The sequence below is a fragment of the Apus apus genome, chromosome 4, assembly GCF_020740795.1.
Source record: "Apus apus isolate bApuApu2 chromosome 4, bApuApu2.pri.cur, whole genome shotgun sequence".
Classification (NCBI taxonomy): domain Eukaryota; kingdom Metazoa; phylum Chordata; class Aves; order Apodiformes; family Apodidae; genus Apus; species Apus apus.
The window spans coordinates 33,218,628-33,241,656 of NC_067285.1; the positions used below are offsets into that span (position 1 = coordinate 33,218,628).

At 39.5% G+C, this 23,029-nt stretch overlaps 1 protein-coding gene across 3 annotated transcripts; it reads right to left on the reverse strand.

The window, feature by feature from the left end:
- Nucleotides 1-895: 895 nt before the first annotated feature.
- On the reverse strand, nt 896-21,606 carry DNA2 (DNA replication helicase/nuclease 2). 3 transcript variants are annotated; one of them, XM_051619730.1, is made up of 19 exons: nt 21,432-21,606; nt 20,216-20,399; nt 18,832-18,977; nt 17,177-17,302; nt 16,095-16,314; nt 15,433-15,550; nt 14,978-15,143; nt 13,535-13,729; nt 12,328-12,558; nt 11,725-11,841; nt 11,525-11,634; nt 10,096-10,205; nt 9,145-9,369; nt 7,880-8,073; nt 7,688-7,777; nt 7,407-7,599; nt 3,693-3,782; nt 2,951-3,133; nt 2,633-2,834 (listed from the first exon to the last, which is right to left on the reverse strand). In XM_051619730.1, exons 1-19 carry the CDS (start codon nt 21,596-21,598, stop codon nt 2,643-2,645), a joined length of 3,057 nt encoding a protein of 1,018 aa, XP_051475690.1. In that variant the 5' UTR covers nt 21,599-21,606; the 3' UTR covers nt 2,633-2,642. The 3 variants fall into 3 exon arrangements, with proteins under 3 accessions (XP_051475691.1, XP_051475690.1, XP_051475692.1); XM_051619731.1 differs by lacking the exons at nt 12,328-12,558; nt 13,535-13,729 and adding an exon at nt 896-2,089 and having other exon boundaries at nt 2,688-2,834; XM_051619732.1 differs by lacking the exons at nt 2,633-2,834; nt 2,951-3,133; nt 3,693-3,782 and adding an exon at nt 5,785-5,862.
- Nucleotides 21,607-23,029: the final 1,423 nt, after the last annotated feature.

Below are 23,029 nucleotides of genomic sequence, written 5' to 3' on the forward strand. Positions count from 1 at the left end.
AACATCATGAAGGAAGGAGGATGGAAGGCCCAGGGCTGCTTCCTACATCCCTGATTCCCACCTCTTAAAGGGAAAAAAAAATACATTTCAACACTGAACTGTCCTGAGAGTCAGGCTCTGATCCTAGCAGTCGGGCATAAAACAACTTCCTTTTTTCTTTCTCTAAGAATCCCTGCAAGACAAACTGCTCCAAGGCAGCGCTCAGCCTGTGCCTGCAGGACAACATCAGTGACTGTCTCAGCAGCAACCAGAAAAAGTGGTTCTTTGTACTTCTACAAGACAGTCCTTTGAGACATAGATGTTCATTAGAATGCAAGAGTGATTTGGAGAACCACATCTCTATTCTGTTTGAGACTATCAGATTTAACAAAGTTTTGAGCTGTAGCTCTCTGCTCAATGCAGTTTTTGCCATGCAACAAGAATGATGCATTTTAAAAGCAGACAGGGAAATAGAGCATTGTTCCTGTGCCTGTTTCTCACACAACTTTGTGAAGGGATGGGAATACCTCTGCTTTATTTATTAACCTTCTAATAGCACACAGATCATCACTTGGTGAAGCACAATTTGGTGTAAAAAAATAAATAAGCTAAAATGTGAGATTTTTGTACACACAGATCCTCAACACAAAACTCTCTTCTATACAAGAATGTTACTCTGAAATCACTACTGTAATAAGAGTATATTTTACACTACTTTTTTTCATCTTTTGAGAGACCCAGAGCATGAAGAGTTGATGAAGCATGTATTCTCACCTGAAAACATCCTGTCAACTATTCAAATTATTTTTGTACTGTTCAAAATATTTGCATCATATCAAGTATTAACAATGTATAAATAACTATAACAAAAGCAACGTCAAAATTTTATTATTTCAAACATTACAAAAGTTAGCCATTTAAAAGTGTGAAAATGCCCACATTTAACATGTAGAAGTTTGTCTGCAACTACATGCACACAGCTACTTGACATGGATCCAAGAGAAAACAAGCACTAATGATTTTGAACAATCAAAAAAATGTGATGTTTCCACCAGCTACTCTGGAAAGAAACTTGCAGCAGTAGTCTAGAGTATGAGGTAGTATGAAGAAACCAAAACAGATCTGTGAAGGAAAGGATAGTTTGTACTGTATATATGGTATCATCTTTACAAAAATTAGAACATGAGCATGTAAACTTCTTTGTTATCCAGCTGCAAGTCTAGTTTTGTTTCTTGGGTTTGTTGTTTTGTGTTATTTTTTCTCCCTAAGAGAAGACTAAAGATCACAAACTGAAACCAGTTTTACCATGGTCTTCAAGTGGGCAGCATTTCACTTCAACAAATTTTACCTGCTAAATACATTAACTCATGAAAGGGAATTATGTGAATCAAAATCACACTTCTCTCAGATATATGCAAAGTCAAGAGATTAGAAAAGTCATCAAAGCATCTTCATATGAGAGGTAAGTTACACTATATATATAAATATAAAAGACTTCAGTATTTAAAAAAACAGAAACACTTCAAAGAAGTGAGGCTCTGGAGAAGAGAAAGAAGTTTTTCCTATTTTTTTTTTTCCAAACAACACAGTAGGTCGGCATCTTAATTAGGCATTCTAGTAAATGGAACTACTTTCTGCAAACTACATTTTCAAGTCTTTAAAATCAAACTGAGCCCAGAGAACGATGACTCAATGCAACACTGGTTTACTCCCAGCTCTTCCCCAAGCGTTGCTCCATTCAGTTCTGCAGGTAACTGTTCATCAAGATAAAAGCCAATACAGAAGCACCTATTCCGTACCTGAAGGAAGAGATTACTTCCTATTTCTGGTTTATTACAATTATACTGGTACTAAAACAAACGAGCTTAACCATCTCCTTTGTTTTTTAACTGAGAGGAAACCTTTAAAATAATTGCATGTGACTTCTGTTTTGGCTTCATTTGGATTCATCAGTGCAAATCAGCAGCCGTATCCCATTAACCAGTTATTTACATAAAGCAGCACCAGAAGATACAAAACATACACATGCCTGTAAAACTCTCCATCTTCACCATCACAAAATGTTACACTTGTGGATACTTTCATGAGCCCCCGCTGGAAGATGGAAGAGGTAGCAAGTTAAGGAAGCATGTCCATGAAGTAAGAAGGCAAAACTTGTTTGAATAGGTGTCGGCAGAGAAAGCAGCTAATGAGGTCTTTCCTATTTAAACAGGAGGCTGAAACAGCCAAAGCCAGAGCAAACTCAGTACAGTGCCAGAGAAAGAAAAAGTTACCAAGTCATCTGAAAGCTACACCAGTTTCCACTCTAGCAGCATTACTCATTAACCCACCTCTCACTAGAGGTGTTTAAATGCACAGTACTTCTGAGGAAAACAATTACACTGACATTAAGATGCCAAGAAATTATGCAGCTAAAAAATGCAAAAGCATTAAATATTACCAATTCAGGACTCTATTAAAATTAATTATGTCAAAGTCAACTTGCAGGTCAGTGTGGACTTTTTCCACTTTTGAAACCACTGAAGGTTCTAAATCCATCTATTAGCTTAACCTTAAGTATATTTTTGGCCTATTTAACTAGCACATTTTGTCCTGCGTTGCCAGTGTTAAAAGCTTAACCTAAATAATCAAAGCTCTCAGCTCAGGTCTCAGGAAGCCAAGTTTTACCTTCCCCCGTTCACAAAACAGCATGGAGAAAAAAAGGATATCATGGCCTGAGACTGCAAATGGCAGAGCAGCTTCTCCAAGGGAGGGTAGCGACGCAGGGTCGGAACACAGCCCACCATGACCAGTTTGTGCTTGGCTCTGGTGATGGCAACGTTCAGGCGCCGCCAGTCCTTCAGGAGGGCACCAAGCTGTTCAACAAACATCACCTGCTTTTATTTTTCTTTAGACTGATGTCGATAGATGCATTTTGAAAAGGAGGTTTTTAACTACTCAAATAGACTGAGAAGGTTAACGGCCAACTCACATTTTCGTCGTGACTGTTCCTAACGAAAGACACGATTATGATACTTTTGTCTCTTCCTTGGTATTTGTCTACTGTGTTGACTTCTACCCTGTTCTCCTTCAGTTTTGCCATCAAATCAGTGATTGTTTTTAATTGATGTCTGTATGGTGATATAACACCAATGTCTGACGGTTTACAACCAGCCTGAATGAAGAAAAAACAGATGAAGAAAAAAAATGTTGTCCCTGCACAATACTCACTGCTGTCAGAAGATCCTCAAGGATGATTTTTTAAACAGTGCTGCAATATCTTGTATCTTCACTGAGTCATCAACAGAACTCTAGGTATAACTAGAATAAACTAAATAGAAAATACTAGCTACTGCAAGCTCCCAAGCTGTCTGTCTCAACCTAGCACAAAGACAGATATCCCCAATATCCATGTTTTTCTTTCTTCCTCAAACTGTGAGGTGAACATCCAGAACTCCTGGTCTGTACTGCTCCTGAAGGTGACTGGCTGAAATAAGGAGGAAATGCAAATGCCCTCCCCTCCCTCACAATAAAGTTCTCATCTCTTAAAACAACTTGGCATCCAGGTTTTTTTGCATCTCAAATCCAACCAGGCAAGAGACAGGGAACTAAACGCAGCCCTCAAGCTCCTCAGTATTCAGCCAACCTTAAATTTATCCTTAAGGTCATCCCTCCCTCCAATGTTTATGATTATAAAGTTGTCCCTCCAAACAAAATAATAAAGTAAAAGATACCTTAAGAAACAAGGATGTGAGGAAGAGTACTAGTTTAGCTTCTGTCATGTTACTCACACCACCTTTTTCTGCATGTTCTGGTGCTGGGACCTTTAAAAATATAAATGGAAAATAATGACTCTTGCTGTCTTCAATGGCCTACTACATTCTGTATGCATTTTTATAGTACCAGTTTCAGTTTTTAAAAAATAAGGCTAAATGCTAAAAGTGCCTGTACTTAAAAGTATCTTTAGAATACTGCATTTGCAAAATGAGTTGACACAATCTGCTGGAATGAGTTTCTAGTACTAGCAAGTCACTTTAAAAGAAGCTGCCAAAGCTTAATCATCTGACTTGACAGTTCACACATTAAACATCATATGAATAAATAAATGGAAATTTCTCATCCTGACAAGGTAAGAGAGCAAACTGTTTTACACAGGACTTTTGTTTTAAGGCTTTACATACAACATCTACTGAAAACTTTCCCCATTTCTGTGGCAGAAAGGATTTATTTTTTTAATGTTTGAAAGCCTACATTTAAAACTACAGAAAGAACTACCCAAAAATGTGCTATTAAATTTAACTTCCAAATCAAAAAGAAAATATTCACTCAACTTGCCATTTCTTGATTATTAACTCCCTTTCCCTGCATCACATATGAATTAGAGCAGAAAACCACTAACAAGCAGAGAATGTGAAATCTTGACATTTTGGTATCAGTTTTATAATTTTTAATCTTTTTTTTTTTGCTTGACTGTTGCCTTCTCTGAAGTTTAAGTGATATCACTGCAATGAATGTGTCCCTGATATTATCCTTCTAGTAAACCAGCATTCAGCTGAACATCACAGGGGTCAAGTACCAAACCTCTAAAATTTAAGATTCTAAAACTGAGGATGTAACTAAATCTGCTTCTGCTTCCTGGCTCTGAATTCCATTTCCTACCATATTAATTTACTGCCATTTGCTACTTTACCCATTCCATTATTTGCCTCTGTTACCACTGACAAACATCCATTTTCTTTTCTTAGATGCCCATTTTGTTGTGTTTTCCTTCTAGACTTTTATGACAGCATTGCCACATGCAATAGGACTCTCAGAAGCCTGTCACAACTAGTTTTGCTTCTCTGAACAACACCTCACTATCTTCTAAATGGCTGAATTTGGAGATCACTGTAAAGTTTAAATATGTGGGTAAAGTAATGCACAGTTTTTTGTAAGAATAACCCAGGTAAGTGGTACCTGCTTGCTACAACAGTACCACTGCACATGTACAGAGTCTGACAGTGTAAAGTATTCATAAAAAGCTTCACACATCCAGGATTTCCATGACTGGTAGCTCATTAAGTGTGATTGATGTTCAATGCCTGGCATACTTAAGCACTGCAAATTAACAAAAAAAAAAAAGTAACAGATTGACAAACCCATACATGACACTGCTGCAACTCTGTAGTGGTCTCTGAGGCCACACTGCATCCACAAGTTTCTTTTAAGATTCCAGCCATGTGCAAAAGTGCCTGTGTATTGCTTAAGTAGGCTAACACACACTTCAGTAAGAATCCTCCTTTTCTGCAATATGTCCTCTATGCTTCTTTCACATGACAGTGTGTGTTTTCAGTATGTTGTGTAGATGATAGAAGCAGATATACTTTCCTTCATATGAGAAGATTCCATGGCCTTTTCCAAAACAGCAGTTTCTCCATAGCTTGTGTCTCAACAGCTGCCAACCTTAACAGTTCCTGCAAGCTAACTTGTTTTTACACTGCCATCATCTACTCAGTCTAACTGTTATGACCTGTCATACCACAACTGAATCAAGCTATACTGTTATAACTGTGCTACTTGGGGTTTGTTTTGTGTTTTTCATTTGTTCATCTGAAAACATCACACAAAGAAGCCTCCAAACTTGCACACACTCAAGTGTCCAAGCAGAAAAGCACTGTTTTCATGAACAGCAGGTTTCTACCCATACTTGCGTCAATCAGTGCAGCCAAAGACAACACAAAAACTACTTTAGCAGAAAGAAAAATTATAAAAGCTGGGCCATGCTGATGATAACACATGTTTACGTTTATATGTATTATGTTAGCATAGTACATAAAAAATCCCACAACAACAACTTCGGTCTAGAGTTCCTCAAAAGACTGGCATTAAATCAAGGATGTCATCTTCCAACATTCAGACCCCAAGCTGGCAGAGGAAGTGCAGACAGACCCAGGGTTTGGCATAAGAGGAACAAATACATTTCTGATTACTGTACCAAACATGTTGTGTTACTAAACAGAAAACAGAGGTTGTTTGTAAGAGCAAACATAATAAATGCAATATCATATGACATGGCTCTCTCCCTCCTCCCCTTTTGTAATCTCCCAAGAATATTCTGTTTCTTCAGAAGCTTTACTTGGTTACACTATATACAACAGTATACAGGGAAAGATACTACAAAGTTGAATAAACAAAATTAAATGCTGTTTCATGGGGTTTCAGGAGGTTGTTTGGGTTTGGGGTTCTTTTTTTATTTCCTTTCTCCTCTTTCTTTCTTCCTTTTTTTTTTTTTTTCCTCTCACTACCACAATACATGGAGCTTTCACAGGAAGTCCAAAGCGATATGACATTATAGCCTCATGTGTCAACAAAACCTTGAGTACTTTGGAAAGTGAAACTTTCCTGCTGGTTCTATGAACAGAACTGCTGTCTTGTACTTGAGATGGGCTTTTGAGGGAAGGAAAAAAAATAAAATGGAACAGAAACTCCAGCTTTCACATTACCAGTTTTGATCTGATTAATAGATGAACAGTGTATCAACCAGATTCCTATCGGGATAAACCTTTTCCCTGGGACCAACTGTCTGTTTTTCTGTGAAAGGGACAGTGGCTATTCAGGCATTCCTGAAAGAGTTTGTTATTAGATCCCTGAAGAGATTCTATCAGAATTATTTGAAAAAAATAATTCTGTAGAACATCCTGGAGAATACAGAAAGACTGAGGAGCTCTTTCTAGGTTCAGCATGAAAGATCATCAGTTGATACAATTATTGGGAAAACACTGTATTAATGAGACAACATAAAACATGTTAGAGAGGAAGAAACTCAAATCTTCATAACCCAGCCACTAACTACAGTGACAGCAAGTACTAGAGACCACAACTATGTCCAGATTTATTCATCTTTTTCCACGCGCATTTGAGCTCTTCCTCATTTTACCTACAAGTCAGTTTCTCTGCATAATTCTTGTCCATTCTAGAGTTTTCTTTTCTGCCAAAAATTTGAGTCCTTAGGAAAGGACATACCTAAATCAATTTACTCTTCCTTCACATTTCAGTGTCTAGAATGTCCACAAAAGTAAAAAATTACAAGTTATTCCTGCCACTGGCACACAGCTTAGACACCACTGACCCTCAGCCACTGGAAATTAGGTCATTCTATGGTTGCAAGGACATCCCATATGGCTACACACTTGGAGCTACATTCTGCACAGGAGAACCAAGTTCATAGTCCATTCAATATTATCTGAATTAAACTTTTCAGCTGTCCTTAGATGCAATGTTTCCAGCAGTAGCTGTACCACTCCAACTAATCAGCTACATTTTTGCATATTTCATATTTTAGATGTCACTAGAAAGCCATTTTTAGAGTTATTTTATTGTACTTAAACTGTATGAAGTTTCACATATTGACTGTACTGAGAACTTGCATCAAAAATACAATTTTGCTATAAGAACATAACAAACTTTACCTTTTCTGTGTTCAGAAAACACACAGGTGTGTCTGGATCAAGTACTTCTTTCAACCATGTTTTTGAAGCATCTGCAAGCTCCAGTTTCAATTTTTTTAGGTTGGGCAAGTTAACAGTGGCATTTGACACCTTCTCTGAGCCACATTCCAGTTTGCCTTCATACACTAACATGTTACTCAAGGACATAATTTTACTAAAGATTTAAAAAAGAAGAAAAAGGATCAAATTTTGTGGTTTCAATCCCACATTAAAAGCCCCCAAATAATGAATGTTTAAAATACCTATTCATCCTGTACTGTACGGTTAATTGGACAACAGCATTTTGGTTTTGTTCCAGCCTTTTAAATAAGCTTTCACTCATGCCAAGATCTCTGTTACAGAAAAAATAACCAAAAACGTGTCAGGCAAAACACTGCAAGAGCCTTTCCCAGAATTCATGTCACTAACAATTGTCCAGCAATGTTTCATCTTACCTGGCTTCTGCATTCAGCACAAGTGGAGGCAGCTGCTCATGATCCCCTACCAGCACAAACCTTTTGGAGCAGAACAGTGGGCCCAGACAGATGAGCTGGCTTATCTGGGAAGCTTCATCTACTATACAGAAATCAAATTGCTTCTGAACAAAGATGGGGTGATTTACTCCCATGCAAGACGTTGCTACCACTGGCTGAAACCAAGACACACATGAAGGGTAAGATGCACTTGATCTCCATCAGCACTACGTTTTCCAGGTTAAAAGACAAAACTGTTATTTCCCATCGAACTAAAATGTCAAATACCATCAAATTACTAATCCTTGAAATCAGACCAGCACACCTTACATAATACTGGCCTCTTGTAGCAATTGCAAGTGACAAACAAAAAGCAGCTTTGGAGCAGACTGGAGCAAATAACTCATTAGTGCAATGTGTTTGGGTAGGTTCTATACACATATAATTGATGGAGGGAGCTGAAATGACTCCTGTAGAAAATTATTTGTTTTTTTTTTTAATTCCAAAGAGAAAATAAAACAGGAGCACAGTTCTTTCCACCCCTGTGCTTCCATTGCAATCTAAAATTACTAAAATATGAAACATTTAGTAACTTCCCTTATTACTTCAATCATTCCCCTGCAATGCCTATCAAAAAAAAGTAAATCCCAGCTTCTGCAAATTGGCATTTACTCCCACTACCATGAAGCTTCATTCTTTCCATGAATTTAAAGCTGCCACTGACACAGTTTACACAGCTCCTTTTATGGTTTAAACTATATTCACACAGGCAACGCTAATCTTTCAACCAAAAATTAAGAGTTTGGCCAGGTAAGCTCCACAGCACACCATCTCATCTGCTGATTGTTCAAATGGCACAATGAGCACAAGTGGGAGGGAAAGAGGGATAAACAGTAGCAGTATGTGAATAAAGGTAGAGGAGGCTGCAGCAGTTAATCACCACCCACACACCTAAGATCTCAGATAAAAGCACTGGAGCGCTGGAGCCTTTGGGAATTATTGCTTACAACTTTAAGTTGCTTTGGGTAGACAAAAAATGCTTCTTGACTTTCAGACTGTTAATGTTGGTCATTATTGGCTATAAGGAAATTGAAGTGATGCAGAGACTGGGTACCTTTTTCAGCTCAGACTTCTCAGAGCAGTAACACACCCTTGCGATGGGTTTCTTCTCTGCAGCATCCAACCAACCAGAATACTATGTAATTATCCGTAACCATTTGCAGGGTTAGCAAAGCCACTTTTCTCACCTGACTGTTATACATCTCTTCCAAATCTGTGACAGACTTAATTGATTTGGACCTGCAAATTTCTTCTTCCGTAAATTTCCGTATATCCGGGTGAACCTTCTGAGCCCGCCCCAAGCGCAGGAAGCCCACTTTGAATTTGGCCAGTTTCAGCAGGATGTTGTCCACAGCAGTGTGTGTAAAACTAGTCAGAAGAACACTGAAGCCACAAGCAGAAAGAATTCTCACCTAACGAGTGGCAAGGGGAAACAAAACAAGGAAAAAACCCAATTATTTTCCATACCAGGATCAGCAATCCCATGTTTATTAAAAAAACCCCAACTAGAAGATCCCCCCTGTAAGAACAAGTCCTGCAGCCCAGTCCCACATGCTCTTTAGCCCCAACAGAGCCAGTAGAATGAGCTGATCTGACAACAGCAGATGCTGCCTGCTCTCCACCCTCTCCCCTAAGCTGATGACAACTAGAAATGAGATGACACTGCTATTTCAAGGAAACCTCACTCAGCCTGCAGCCTGAATCCAGAATGCTCTTACAGCCCCATCCTGGAGAAGAACCAGCCAGAGGAGATGGCTACCAGGCTGCACATAGCTCCAGCAACACACCTTATACAGTTTGGACAAGTTACTGGCTTCTCCAAGGAGTCCCTTTTTTGAGCTCTAACTCAGGATTTGCTGACATTTGGAGGCAAAGAATTTGAACATTCAAGTATCACAGAAGTGATTACATGTAACACTTCTGTCTCCTCCCTCCTGCACAAAGAAAAGAGAATCCTACTCCAAAAAATACCTTGTACCAGATCTAAGTTCTTAATAAAAAAACCTGTTCTCTTTGAAATTATGCAGATTACCAGTAGACTAAGTCATTACAATTTTGGACAGCATGCTTTATACACAGTTTAATGCTCCCCTCCAAATCTCACCAAGGCATTTCAACACCAAGGTACACAACCTTACCAGAGCACAAATTGTAGTAGTTTTTCCTGTTCCAGGCATACCCACAATAAGTGTGTAGTCCTTTGAAAGTAGAACTTGTTTCATTGCCTGTTTCTGAGGCTTATTCAGACCTTTAAAGTAGTAAAAAATTAATGTCAATGCTTCATAATAATTTTAATAATTGCTGAAGTTAGTAACACAAAATTAGTTTCCATCTCCACTAAAGCTCTTAAAAGAATTCAGCAGGGCAAGTCTGTAGGTTCTAACAAAGCAGTAACACTAAACATAATACACATGCAAGTAGTACAGGGTCTGCACTACACTCCTAGGAATAAGCCACTGGAAGTATCTTCATTCTTTAACCTTTTGTGACCTTTTTCTAATATCCCAAGTGTCCACTTCCATACGGTACCTTGTATGGGCATTTCTATTTTATCATACCAACTTGCACATCCAAACACACAGCTCACAGCAAAAGGAAATAAACTGCTCATATAGCATCATCTTGATTAAAAAAGACATTACACCAGAGCTGTTTCTTCTCCAGTCTGATGCAAATAGGCTGCACCTTCCAGCTATTTGCATTAGGCAAAGCTCAAGCAAAAACAAAATAATAAAAATACAAGTGTCTAGGTTCATCAGTGCCTTTCTTTAAACAAAATATATGGCTCACAAGTACAGGAAGACATTGTTCCCTCTGTCTTCCAGTGCTTCTTATTCAGTCATTCTTGAATTTCAGAATAAATGCCTTCCTCTCATATTTTTATCCTTTCAGCACTTTGCCAGGAAGCTGAGCAAAATTCTTATTTGAAGTAGACCTCAAAGCAACAAGGCACATCTTTCAGTTTTCAGACTAAAGTTTTTATAGAACTTCCTATTTGCTCTAAGGGAATTCAGTTAAATTTCTGCTCTCACAGACAACTCTGTAAGACAACAACCAAGTATTCTCAAATATGAGACACTGCCAAATACCCAAACAAATTTGTTTGAAATGAACACCAAAACTAGAGCCACAAAGGATCATACACTACAGAGTAGCCAACAGTCAGCAGGAGTGACTATACAAGCAAATGCTTACACCAAAGCCCATCTCCTTCCACTCCCTCAAAGTCCACCTCCTCTATCCCAAGAGCCTCACCTGCTCCTTGTTCCTTCCTTTTGTAAAGGTTATAGAGAGGTAGTCATATGGCACTTTGTGTAAAATTGCAAGCTGCAGCAACTAATAAAAGTAAAATAAAGCTCTAAACAACTATGTCTTCAGGTCTTCCAACTAGTTTGACTAATTTAATCACTGGAAGACAAGCAAGATGAGAACTCGGTTTTAATTTTAAGCCAGAAACTCTCACTACACCTTAAAAGTAGGAAAATACCCTTATACTTAGTGTGACAAATGCTTAGGGTATAGAGACATCCTACTCAACAGGGGGCTTAGGAGGAAAACACTTTATACCCTTTAAAATATTTGCAACAGTTTCCTTTGCTTCTGAAGGAAGGACAGAGCTCAAATGCTGAATAAAACGTGGTTTCTGGAAGTCAATTATCAAGTTGCGGAGCCTTTCACTGTGGATAAAAAAAACAAGAATCAAGAGTTACCAGATGAAAATTCTCAGATAGAGAATACTGAAAATGTGAAGAAGTTATTTTTCCTACCTGACTGGGCAATCTTTCATCAATTTAGAAAGATTCTCAAAGGGGACTCCTAGACCAAAATCTCCTTCTTCGTGATCCAACCTAAATACGGTGTTTTTGGGGAGCTTTGACAAATTCCTGAAGGATGACAATAACATGGACAAAATAATTCTGTTTAGAAGTAGCACAATGATGATTAGAGAGTTAGTTAAGTGTTAAATGGTATCTCCCAGAGGTCCCAGAGTGAAGCAATAGCTAGAAGAAACACAGTATTAACTGATCTAAATAAAACATAATATGAGCCCACTTTAAAGAAAATACAGTCTGAATAATGGAAGTTACTATAAACACAGTAATCACTGTATTCATACAACCTCACACTGGAGACATAAGCAAATGGAGCTTGCAAGCATGCTTTTACACAACTAAAATATTTCAATAGACAGGCATATACAATGACCACATATTGCCATTTTCAATCGAGGTAACAGAATTTCTGAATGTTATCTCCCCAAACCCAGCAAGAAGACTCAGAACATGTCAGAGCTTTCTGGACCCCTGGAAGAACCTTTCCTGAAGCTAGTTTCATAGTGTCTTCAAACATTTTTCCTTTTGTTCTATTACCTGCCCAACAAACAGGAGACTTTTGTCACACCGACTTCTCTAACATAGCCAGTAGCCAGACCAAGTAAACCATTTTCCTCTCCACTCACAACCACTCGATCACCAACCAATAGGTTTGTTCCAGGTATGGCACCATTTCTACGTTGGAAAAAATGTAGATACTGTCCCTCGGAGATTTCATGCACTTCATCAACTCTGATCATGTTTCCAACACAATCTCCAGCCTTTTCTCTGAAGACATTACAAAAAGAAACGTATTTTAAGATCGTTGCAGTAAAACAAATATAAAACAAGCCCCCATAAGTAAAAAAACCCAACATACCATCCACAACCAAAAGACAAAATAAACCCAAAAAAACCAGACCAATACCAAATCCCCAAAGCAACAAAAATAAAACCAACCCAACCACACCTAAGAACCAGGAAGATTAAACAGTCACTTGACAATAACCACTTTCACCAGAAAAGGACTGTAAAAATGTGCAGAACCATTATACTTGTTCCAAGAACAGACCCTAATATTTAAGCTAAAGTTATCTATAATTTCCTGCTACAAAACAAATACTGAAGTGCATGGCCACACTGCTCTAGTATGTTCCATATTTGCTTATGGAGTTCCTTGTTTCACTTCAAACAACTCAGCTACATTTCACTTCTACAGATGCCTTGAAACAGGCTGACAAACCCCCAATTATTTTTTCCAACAGCTGCTGGACTAAGTGATGTTTAATAACAAGCTACCTCACCCAACAAGAACTTTTGGTCTGCTTTCATGCACATCCATAGCCACACCCAGGAGTATGGTCCAAAATTCATCTTTCTTAAGTAAAAACCCTCAGAACACCAGTGCCATGAGCTGGGCTCAGTCAGCCCCCAGAAACACACACAGAACTGAATTACACAGCTTTTGCTTCTGCAGACTAGGTTGTAGTTTGCTGCTTCCTGTGTGTGACTTCACAACAACAGAAAAAAACAAAAACAAAACCAAAAACAAGTATCATGTTGCAAATACAAAAAAAGTAAATCTAGTAGGTTAATGTCTCCAGTAGGCGACATCTCAAAAAAACCTGCCTAAGCAAGTAGCATATTTGGCTGTTCCTACAAGCATTAGAAAACATCTGGTTTTTCTTGTAGTGAAAACACAACTTGATAATGCCTCATTTCTAGTTACTGAAGGGAGCACCATTTGTACCAGGTTAGTAATTACCTTTCCAATGAAGGTAACATCCATATGTTTTTATAACCCTTTTTACCCTCTCCACTTTGCAGCTCCAGTGTTAACATTAAGTACCACAGGCTGAAATACTCTAAGTGGGAGGGTTTCAGGTGCTGGGTCTCCCTTTCAATAATGGGTACCATAGCAGGAGGAAAAGACACACTGGCAATTTTCTCTTCTACAGCTCTAGAAGTAGAAGCAAAAACAGTAAAGAGTCAACTTGTATCTTTTTTTCTGGCAAGTCTATATGTTCATAATGACAATCTACATATATACCCTAACATAACAGATAGATGACCCTATCATCACTGAAATCAAGTTAAATCTGTATCCTTTGGTAATATGAACAATCTCACATTAGTAACTTTACATCATCTCTATGATTTTGAATTATTAAGGACAGTAAGTTAGTCAAAGACCAATTAAAGACATTTCAAGGTTATATTTATACATTTACATAGTTATCTTTTATTCCTTTTTTGTAACATAGGAATACAACATTGAGATTTAGCTAAGTGGAAAGAATTTAATAGTTACCAAGCAGGCTTCCAATCAATTTAACTTACAACTAAATATCAATAGACATTATTCCTAATCACATGAACAAAAAGCAACCAAACAGAATAAACATTAGTTCACAAGAGAACAGCTACCCCGTTAGTAATAATCCTATATAACAACTGAATGTTAGAACATTTCACAAAAGCTGCTTTACAAAAAGATATCATGTATGCCCACAAAGCCAGCTCCCTCAACACACACTTTTACCTCTACAATTTTAAGAACAATCAGGCATATTATATTTACACAGAATCAACCCAAAAGCTCTCCTCTTTTAACATCTCATTTGATGTCTTCAGTATAGTTTTGGTTCTGGTTTTTGTGCAGCATAAAGACTAAACTTATAACAGTTTTTAAAACAATTCAATTACTTTATCTGAAAATTTATCAAGTATTTGCTCATGTCTTCTCTCTAGCAGGAAATGCAATATCTGCAGAATAGTACTAATGTATCATTACTTGTATGATACTCTACAGGGAAACAAGTTACCTTCTAGTTGTTGACCAGCCACAAGTCAGCCTAAAAAAACTGCCCATTTCAGAGAGCTGCAAGAATATAGCTTTTTAAAATTATTATTATTAACCTGGATATAACATGTATCTGTTATCATCATCCAGTATTTTGGTGAGACTTATCTCAGATTTTGTCTTGCAGAAAGTGCACCTGAGCAAACACATTAAATTTCTGAGGGATCAGGAACTTGTACTCTGAAGTACAAGAGTTGCAGTGGGATCTATGGAACATTCTTTGGGGATGCAAGAGTCCTCCAATAAGGAAATAAGAAACTGTCAACCACAAAAATGCAACCACAGTATCAAAAGATACAATTATTCAGGCTTATTTAAAAACACAAGTCAAACTTTTTCTTTTACCTGCTGTATAGAAAGCAGTTGTGCATTTGGGAGCAATATTTACAGGCTTGACTGTCATCAGTTACAGGAGGCAAAGCAGCAAGCTGTGACTGCTGTTGTCCCACAGCAGATTTATGGGTACTGTGCATTAAGTAGAAGGCCACGTGGTTTCTTAACTTCATTAATTCTGTCAAGAAAAGAACAAACTAAGCTGATTTTCTGTGGGTTTGTTTCTAGTAACTTCTAACTCAAAAGTAGCTAGCCAACAACTTTATAGCCAGCTGAGAAGCAAGCATTCATATAGGAAAGCATTAGTGGAGTATTAATAATACAATTAAGTTTTTAATATAAGCTTATTGGAATTAGTAATACTATAACAAGTTCAGATATGTTCAGAGTAAACCTTATAACTGTTAGTAACACATTTCATTTCAATGAAGAGAATTATGGTTTCTGGGGAATGGGAACAACTTTACCTCTCCGGTCCATGCGAGCTCCAGAAACCGGGTACATGGTACCAGTTTTAAGATACAGGAGAAATCCAGCTTCAGGATCTACTCTCCGTTCCAAATTCAACAATGTGTACAGAATAACCTGCAAATATTATATATAACATATTATGAAAAACATGTATGAAACAAAACATGTATGAAAAACAAAAGAAGTTAAGCTGTATTCAGTTATTCCCTACTTTATACAGAAGCAGCTATTACTATCAGAAGTCATCTAGAAGCCATGAGCACCTCACCAAGGACTTCAGTTAAAAGGCATCTTCCTTCAGGAAAGCTTCTAACAAGGCAGCCTGACCTAAAGGTAGTAGCCTATCTGGAAGGATGTACAATAACTACTGAAGCAGTCTGCCTCAACCTAATACTTGGATGTAGTGAAAAGAGGCTAAAGAACAGATATTTCAGGATAAATACAATGTGTTTGAAAGCGGTGAATGTATATCCATCTCATTCCTCAGTTCACTTTCATTTTCATTCAGCAGCTTTGGACATGTCAGGATCAGCCATCCATGAATCCAGACAATAACACATACAAACAAAGTGTTTCACATTTGCAAGACGAAAAAAGTCATCCAATAAAAAAGTATACATAGCCCCTGATTGTTAAATTAAACATCTGGATTTTGTACCTGACTTCTGTGCTCTATGGAGTTGGATTCCTTGCCAGACTTAAGCTCCAATGGCATCACCCTAGACTGCTCTCCAGACTGGCATTGGATTTTCACTTTGGCTGTAACATCAATCTTCCCTTTCAGCCCAAACCTGGGAGACCAGATATTCTCTTCAATGTCTAAGATATCAACAACCTGTACCTTAGAGGAGAAATCATCTGATTTTCCACCACCTGACCTGGGAAGAAAATTAAATCAGAAGTTAACAATTCCCATTAATTCTTAATATTTAAATACTAAAATGTATTGCAATAAAACATTTCATATTTTTGCATTATAGCTGCTCTTTAGGCACCAACAATAGTGTGAATGAGACTTTATTTCTATCTTCCAGTTAACAGAGGAAGCATCATATCAGTGCTACTTTAAATTGCACACTGGCACATAGTTTTGCTATTCACATAAATATCAAAAGAATCTTAAACTGGTTTTTAATAGTTGGTTTTTTTGGTCTTTTCTGAATAGCCACACACTAAACCACTTTGCTTCTTCCAGAAGTTTCATGATACACACTGGAAAGTCCCACAGAGATTTTACTGAGACCTGTCACTTCACTGAAACTTTAACACCTTACAGCTGTTCCCATTAACAGCAAGAAGCCATAGACAAGAAAAGCTCTGCAGCAGTTGAGTAAAATCACCATTTCTCTGTAAACTACTTAGTGAAGAATTACATTTGATTAACCATTTCACATTCTGATTTGTAGTCTTGCACATTTTTTACACTAACTTCTAGCTTAGTCATTAGATCAAATACATCTGCTTTTCTAATTACTATAATTTCTACTTTGTACGACGCTGTTTACGAATAGTTTAAGTTCAATAAGATTTTTATGTTGACTCACCCTCAGTCTTAATGTCTTCCCCAGTACTTACAGTGGCAGCTAAACATGCAGTTCTCAAGATGAGCTATTTTGGCAGTGAGGCCATGAATTAGCTCCATATCACTGAACAGATTTGCAATGAGAGTGTTGTCTGAAAAATTAAAAGTGAACCAAACAAGGTATACAACTTAGAACAGGTTTAATTCTGGCTTCTTACAGTTTTAGTGGCATTTTATTTTGGTTAGCTGGATTGTGCATGAAGTCTTCTGCCCATTTGAAAAACGATGGCAAATATTCTTCCACTTCCTGGATTATTTCTGTTGGTTTCAGGCGTAAGTGATACCTAATAAACAAAGCCATGCACATTAAGGAGACAAATGGCAGATTTGCTGCTGGTACTAACAAAATTTGGCCTCAAGTAGCAACAAGAGTAATGGAAATAACTGTCAAGTTTCAATAAACATCTATAAATTGTAGATCATGACAGATTCATTAAGGTTCAACTCAAATGATTAATTCATAAAGCTGTAACTGAACATCCATTACAAGAACACACTAGGTTTATTTCTGATGTAACTTTTGAGACCACAGGCACAGTACAACGAAAGCATCAGCATGGTAGATGTGATGAAACAAAACTCACAGCCTGCAAGGAAGGAGTACCAGATTCATGCATTTAAAAACAGCTGTTCCTCCTATACCTTATGAAAAATGTGAAAACTGATAAGGTAAAAAAAAATTTAAAAGACCATTCACTTTTTGTTTGAACAGACTGATCTGCTACTTGCTCTTCTTATACATTTTGACAGGCTTCAGACTATTTTAATCGGAAAAGAATTGTGATCCTCTGCAGTTGCAACAGTGACAAACATACAGGAGAGCAGAAGTCTCATTAAACTAATCATGCACCACTAGATAATTCAGTGCTGCCATTAACCAGAAATGACGTCATCATTCTACAGCACCCAAGAAATACATGTGGGTTTTCCACAAAAAAAAAATCTTAACTCAAGTGCAGATGACCACAGCCAGGAGACTGATGCAGCTTACTGTTCATTCCCAACAAATAGTAGCCTGCATATGCAAAGAGGAATTGCAAATCATCAGTCTCAAACAGAGAGGCCCAGAGTGACACAGAAGCCTTTAAGAAATCTTAGCGGTCACAATTAAAAATATCTACCTTCATAACAGAACTAGAGTAATAAATCCTGTTCAATTTTAACTTCCATCTCATCTGGGGCTAACAGCTACTGACATTGCCCAACATACCATTTATAATATTCTAGATACAATTTTTAAATTAGATTTTTATCAAGTCTGCAGTAAAATCTGAAAACTGACAGCCATCCATCTTACTATACCCTGAAGGAAATATGAAGACTACTGATCGGGCTAGCATTTCTATCAGCTTTGCAGAGAAAACTACATTAAAGATACTCTTAACAACTGAACCATTAAGTAACCTGATAAGGAATATGAAAATATCAGACATTTCAGTGCTTGGTCTGTCACAAGCTTCTAGCTCATCTCCTAAGGATCAAAATTCATTATGCTCATCACATTTAACCTGGAAATGTAATATTAGAGGCACAAAAACACCAACCTGCTTGGCCTGAAAGAAAAACAAGAACCCACACAGATAGTTACTCCAGAAGCATAGTTCAGATCTACAGAAGTAGCTCAGCAGGGAAGGCAAATTACATGAAGAAACAGGGAATTATCTTACTAAGAGATACCCAAGTTGCATTAAGCAAGGTCATTTGGCAGAAAACTCTCCCAACAGCGCTACCCACTGTAAAATAAAACTTCATCTGCTAGCTCAAGTGTTTCTACCCTGCCTTCCAAACATAAGACACACGCAAGGCTACTTACATTTCTTTCAGATACTTTTGTCCATGCACAATTTTCTTTGCTAGTTCTTCTACTTTTTCTTGTGCCAAGTTATTTGTTACTGATTGCTGGAAAATTTCATGAAGAATTGTACCAACGAGCGTTTGGCGTGAACCAGACTCTGAGCCCTGCAACACATGTTATAGAATATACATAAATACAGGAAGATCTACACCAAAGTCATGCCAACATTTCTTTAAAATTTCTGTTTTCACTTGCTGCACACAGCGGACTGCACTTATTTAACTGTAAGATCATTAGAGCTTCCACCTCACTGATTAATATCTAATTCAAGCCTGACTGTGAAAACAGTCAAACTGAATTGGGTCTCTTGCTGCTTTATCTCCCACTTTTATCTCAACCCTCATCATGTTAGAATGCAATCCCTCTGGGAATGACAGGTGAAAAACACAGATTGAAATTAATTTTGAGCAAGTTTTGCTTGTGGACAGTATTAATAGCAGTATTTTCTAATACAAATACTTACTGCTACAATCTTAACAGATGGTATTTTTGGCATTAAGCAGTGTGTTAAAATTCACCCCAAATTATTCCAAGTATTACCAAAATGGCTCAGAAACCCATCTAACCATCACCAGGACGGGGCTTTATAGGGTTGCTCTCAGAACTGGTGGATGGTGTTATCCCTGAGTCAAGACACTGCGCTGTCCCTTCCAAACAGTTTATTCCCATTATTCTCCTAACAAAGGGCTGCCACCATTCCACAGTCAGCCCAGTACTTCATTTTTCTATTTCACTCACAGGCTCCCAGCCAGCCTTTTTACCACTCCTATTCCTGTCCCCACTTGGATTTGTATTCCTACCAAGGCTGGGAGTTCCCCTCAGCCACTTCCCCATGCTTCTTTGCCATTCACTTATCAGCAAGGATACTACCACAAGGAACTTGTACCCCTTTCCAAGTTCCAGCAGCTGGATTCAGATTCCAGAGCTAGCTCACATCAGTTCTTAATGGAATTTGCTGATTTTTTCAGAGGCTTTTAATTTGGCCAAGTGCGGTTTTGTTTTCACATGGTCGACAAGAAGCACATTCTTCACAAAGGATTCATATCCACACAAAATGCAGCAAGAGATTACAAAAAAAAGCTGCCAATTTTGAGTGAGAAGACCATTTATTTGTCCCCTTAGTTATATTAATATAGGATTATATCAGGTGCAACTCTCATAAAAAACGCAAGAAGTTCAACCAGAGAGACAGTTTCCATTCTGAATTATTCTATATTGTAAAGATTACGGATGGCTCACAACATTTTGCAATACAGCAATTCAGAGAGTTTCAATGTTGAGCTAAACCATCAGACTCAATGGAACCCATTACTATGCCTGATGCTCTAGAATGAACACTTACCCTAAACCTTTCACTCAGCACTGCTCTTCTCATACATCGAATACTATTTGATATTGTAGTGCCAGAAAGCAGAAGATCTGGGTAAAGAACCAGGTATCCGGACTGTTCATTTATGACCCAGGTACCGGAGCTACACTCCCCTTCTAAATGAACAATGTCTCCTGGAACAACTGGAACAGAGTCCCTAAAACATAATAGATTTCAACAACCATTTACAAGCTACAGACACAATGTATTAGAAATTATACTTTAACATGTCAGATACAACCTGCTTTGAAACAGGAGGTTATTCGGATTCTTTTTTGAAAAGCTGACCTAAATAAATTTGGAAAGTCAATAAAGGAATTTTTACTAACAAAACCTGGATAATTTTGAGTACTGGATCATGCATCAGGACAGCCTGAATGTAGGGAAACCCTGTTCCCTTCAGGTCATTCCGGATCCCTGCACTGAGCCACTTCACAATCCTTATGTCTTATAACGGCATAGTACTTTCTCATGACATGAGATCTACCTTTTTACTTAACAACTCTACTCGTTTCATAAGCTCAGCAAAATCTAAAAGCAATTGCATTGAGTTAGAAATGTCAGTGTTCAAAACCTTGACCATTTTTTCCATCAAGAAGTGGAGTCTTTACACTTTTCTCCCATATTTCAGGCTTGCACAGAAAATGAAAGGCAGTGCCAAACAGCACGTGCACACACAGGAGTTTCAAAAGACTAAGCACCCTGCAGTGCACAAACATCTAAATTAGAATCCTGTCCTTACTTGAAAAAAGTTCTGCAGTAGAGCTCAAGTTAAAGTGATTTTAATAAGCTGGATAAAACCTCCCATTTACAGACTTAGCTTTGTATATCTGTATGTGCAGTGAGGATACATCATTTAGAAGAACACTTCTAATTGTTGCAAGACAACACTTGAACAAAACAGCCAGGTTAGAGTGTATTGCCTTGCTGTTTGTTAGTATTAAGACAAATTAAAACTTCAGGGCAGCAATATCCATTCAACACAAGTTACAAGTCATCAGTTCCCTCAAGCTGAATATCCATTACATTAATATACTGATAATAATAATACATCAGATAAAGATTGTTTCAGGATTTCATATTACTTGTAAGACAGTAAAACTCATCTCAAAGGCAACACAGGGAAAACTGACTTAACAATCCAGTATTTCATAATCTTTTCAAACATCTACATTTCTGTATGGATTACCAGCCGTTCCTGAGAATGCACAGCTCTGTATCCTCCAGTGACTGAGATGCTGTAATTGTCAAGTGTTTCTCAGGGTCACTTCCATTTCTCTGTATTACACTGACTTCCAACACACGGTATCTGTTGTTCAACCCATTCCTAAGCATCGTGTCAGGGGAGTCACCCATTTTCTGCTGAAAACTGAAGGAAAAACTCGTTAATAAGAAGGTATGACATTACTTGAAGAGAGTCAACCCTCACACCAGAGTCGAAAAAAATTAAAAGGAAACCTTCTTCATTTTTTATATAAATATAATGTGGGTTTTTAGTTCTATAGAGGCAGCGTGTAGGAAACCTTCACTCTGGTAACGATGCCACGTTGTCTCTTTGGATGGCAGGGAGGAAAAACAAGACTGGACACACGAGACATAAGGAGGGAGACAGAAACGTTAAGGAAGCTGCTGTTTCTCGCAGCTAGTGCTTCCTTTCGGCACCCGTGTCTTCGTACCCCTCTATAAGCTGGTTATACCTGCGCTACAACACCGCGCTTGGGAGAAACCTCCCGCCTCTGTGAACACCGCAAAGCACGTGAGAACTCCCACAACCACCCCGAGGCCCTTCCACACGGAGAACTAACGGGCTCCCCGTCAGCCTCGGACCACCAGCCAGCGCCCCGGTGAGCAGACGCGGCGGCCAGGCCAGGCCAGGCCAGGCCGCTCTCCCCGCACCGGGCGCTGCGGGCCGGGGCTGCAGCGAGCAGCGGGGAGCACAGCCCCGCCGCCGGGGCCCTGCCCCGAGCCAACCCCGCTTCCTCTCACCGGCTGTTCCCGGCTCTCCCGACGGAGGCCTGTGCCGCTCCGTCCCTCCGCCGCCTTCCCGCGCCCGCAGCCGGGGGAGCGCCAGGCGGCGCCGCCTCAAGATTCAAAACCCCCGCGCTCGCCTCCGCCCTCTCGCTCCTCCCCGCTCAGCCTACTTCCTCCCCGCCTCAGCCCGCCCCGGCCCCGCAGCCCCGCCCAGCCCCGCCTCAGCCCGCCCGGCCCCGCACGCACCCCAGGCCGAGACCTCCCCAGCGCGCAGGCGCAAACGCCGCTGGCTCGGCCGAAGCTCCGTCCCGCCCCCCTGCCCCCCCGCAGCCCGGCCATTGGCGGAGGGGGAACTAGCGCAACCAATGGGAGCTGGCGTGAGGGGGCGCGCGAGCGCTTCCCGCCCTTGGGCGGGAAGGGCGCGCGGGGCGCGAGGCGGCGCGAGACTTGTCCCTCTCAGGGGGGGCGGGGCTGAGGGGAGCCCGGCCCGTCCGGTGTTACCGCAGCCCCCCTGCTGCCCCCCCAGCCCCCCTGCTGCCCTCACAGCCCCCCTGCTGCCCCCCCAGCCCCCCTGCTGCCCCTACAGCCCCCCTGCTGCCCCCACCCCCCCCCTGCTGCCCCCACAGCCCCCCTGCTGCCCCCACAGCCCGGGGCTGAGGTAAAGGTACCTGTGCCTTCCGCTCGCCGCTGCTCACGGGTACCTCTCAGCCCTCGAAGTGAACTTTTCCCCTGGTACGAGCTTCCCATCGCAGGCGAGGCCGCCCCCTGACAAAGTCTTTCTGAGGCAACATAGAAGTTTCAGGTGTACCTGTTTCC

What these genes read in the sequence shown, in the direction of transcription:
- DNA2 (XM_051619730.1), bottom strand. Translation starts at nt 21,598, where the DNA reads ATGGGTGACTCCCCTGACACGATGCTTAGGAATGGGTTGAACAACAGA. An exon ending in GTCTCCTGTTTGTTGGGCAG is followed by an intron (nt 11,842 to 12,327) that starts GTAATAGAACAA and finishes GTCATCCTTCAG; the next exon opens with GAATTTGTCAAAGCTCCCCA. An exon ending in GGAACAGTCACGACGAAAAT is followed by an intron (nt 2,835 to 2,950) that starts GTGAGTTGGCCG and finishes TTTGTTGAACAG; the next exon opens with CTTGGTGCCCTCCTGAAGGA.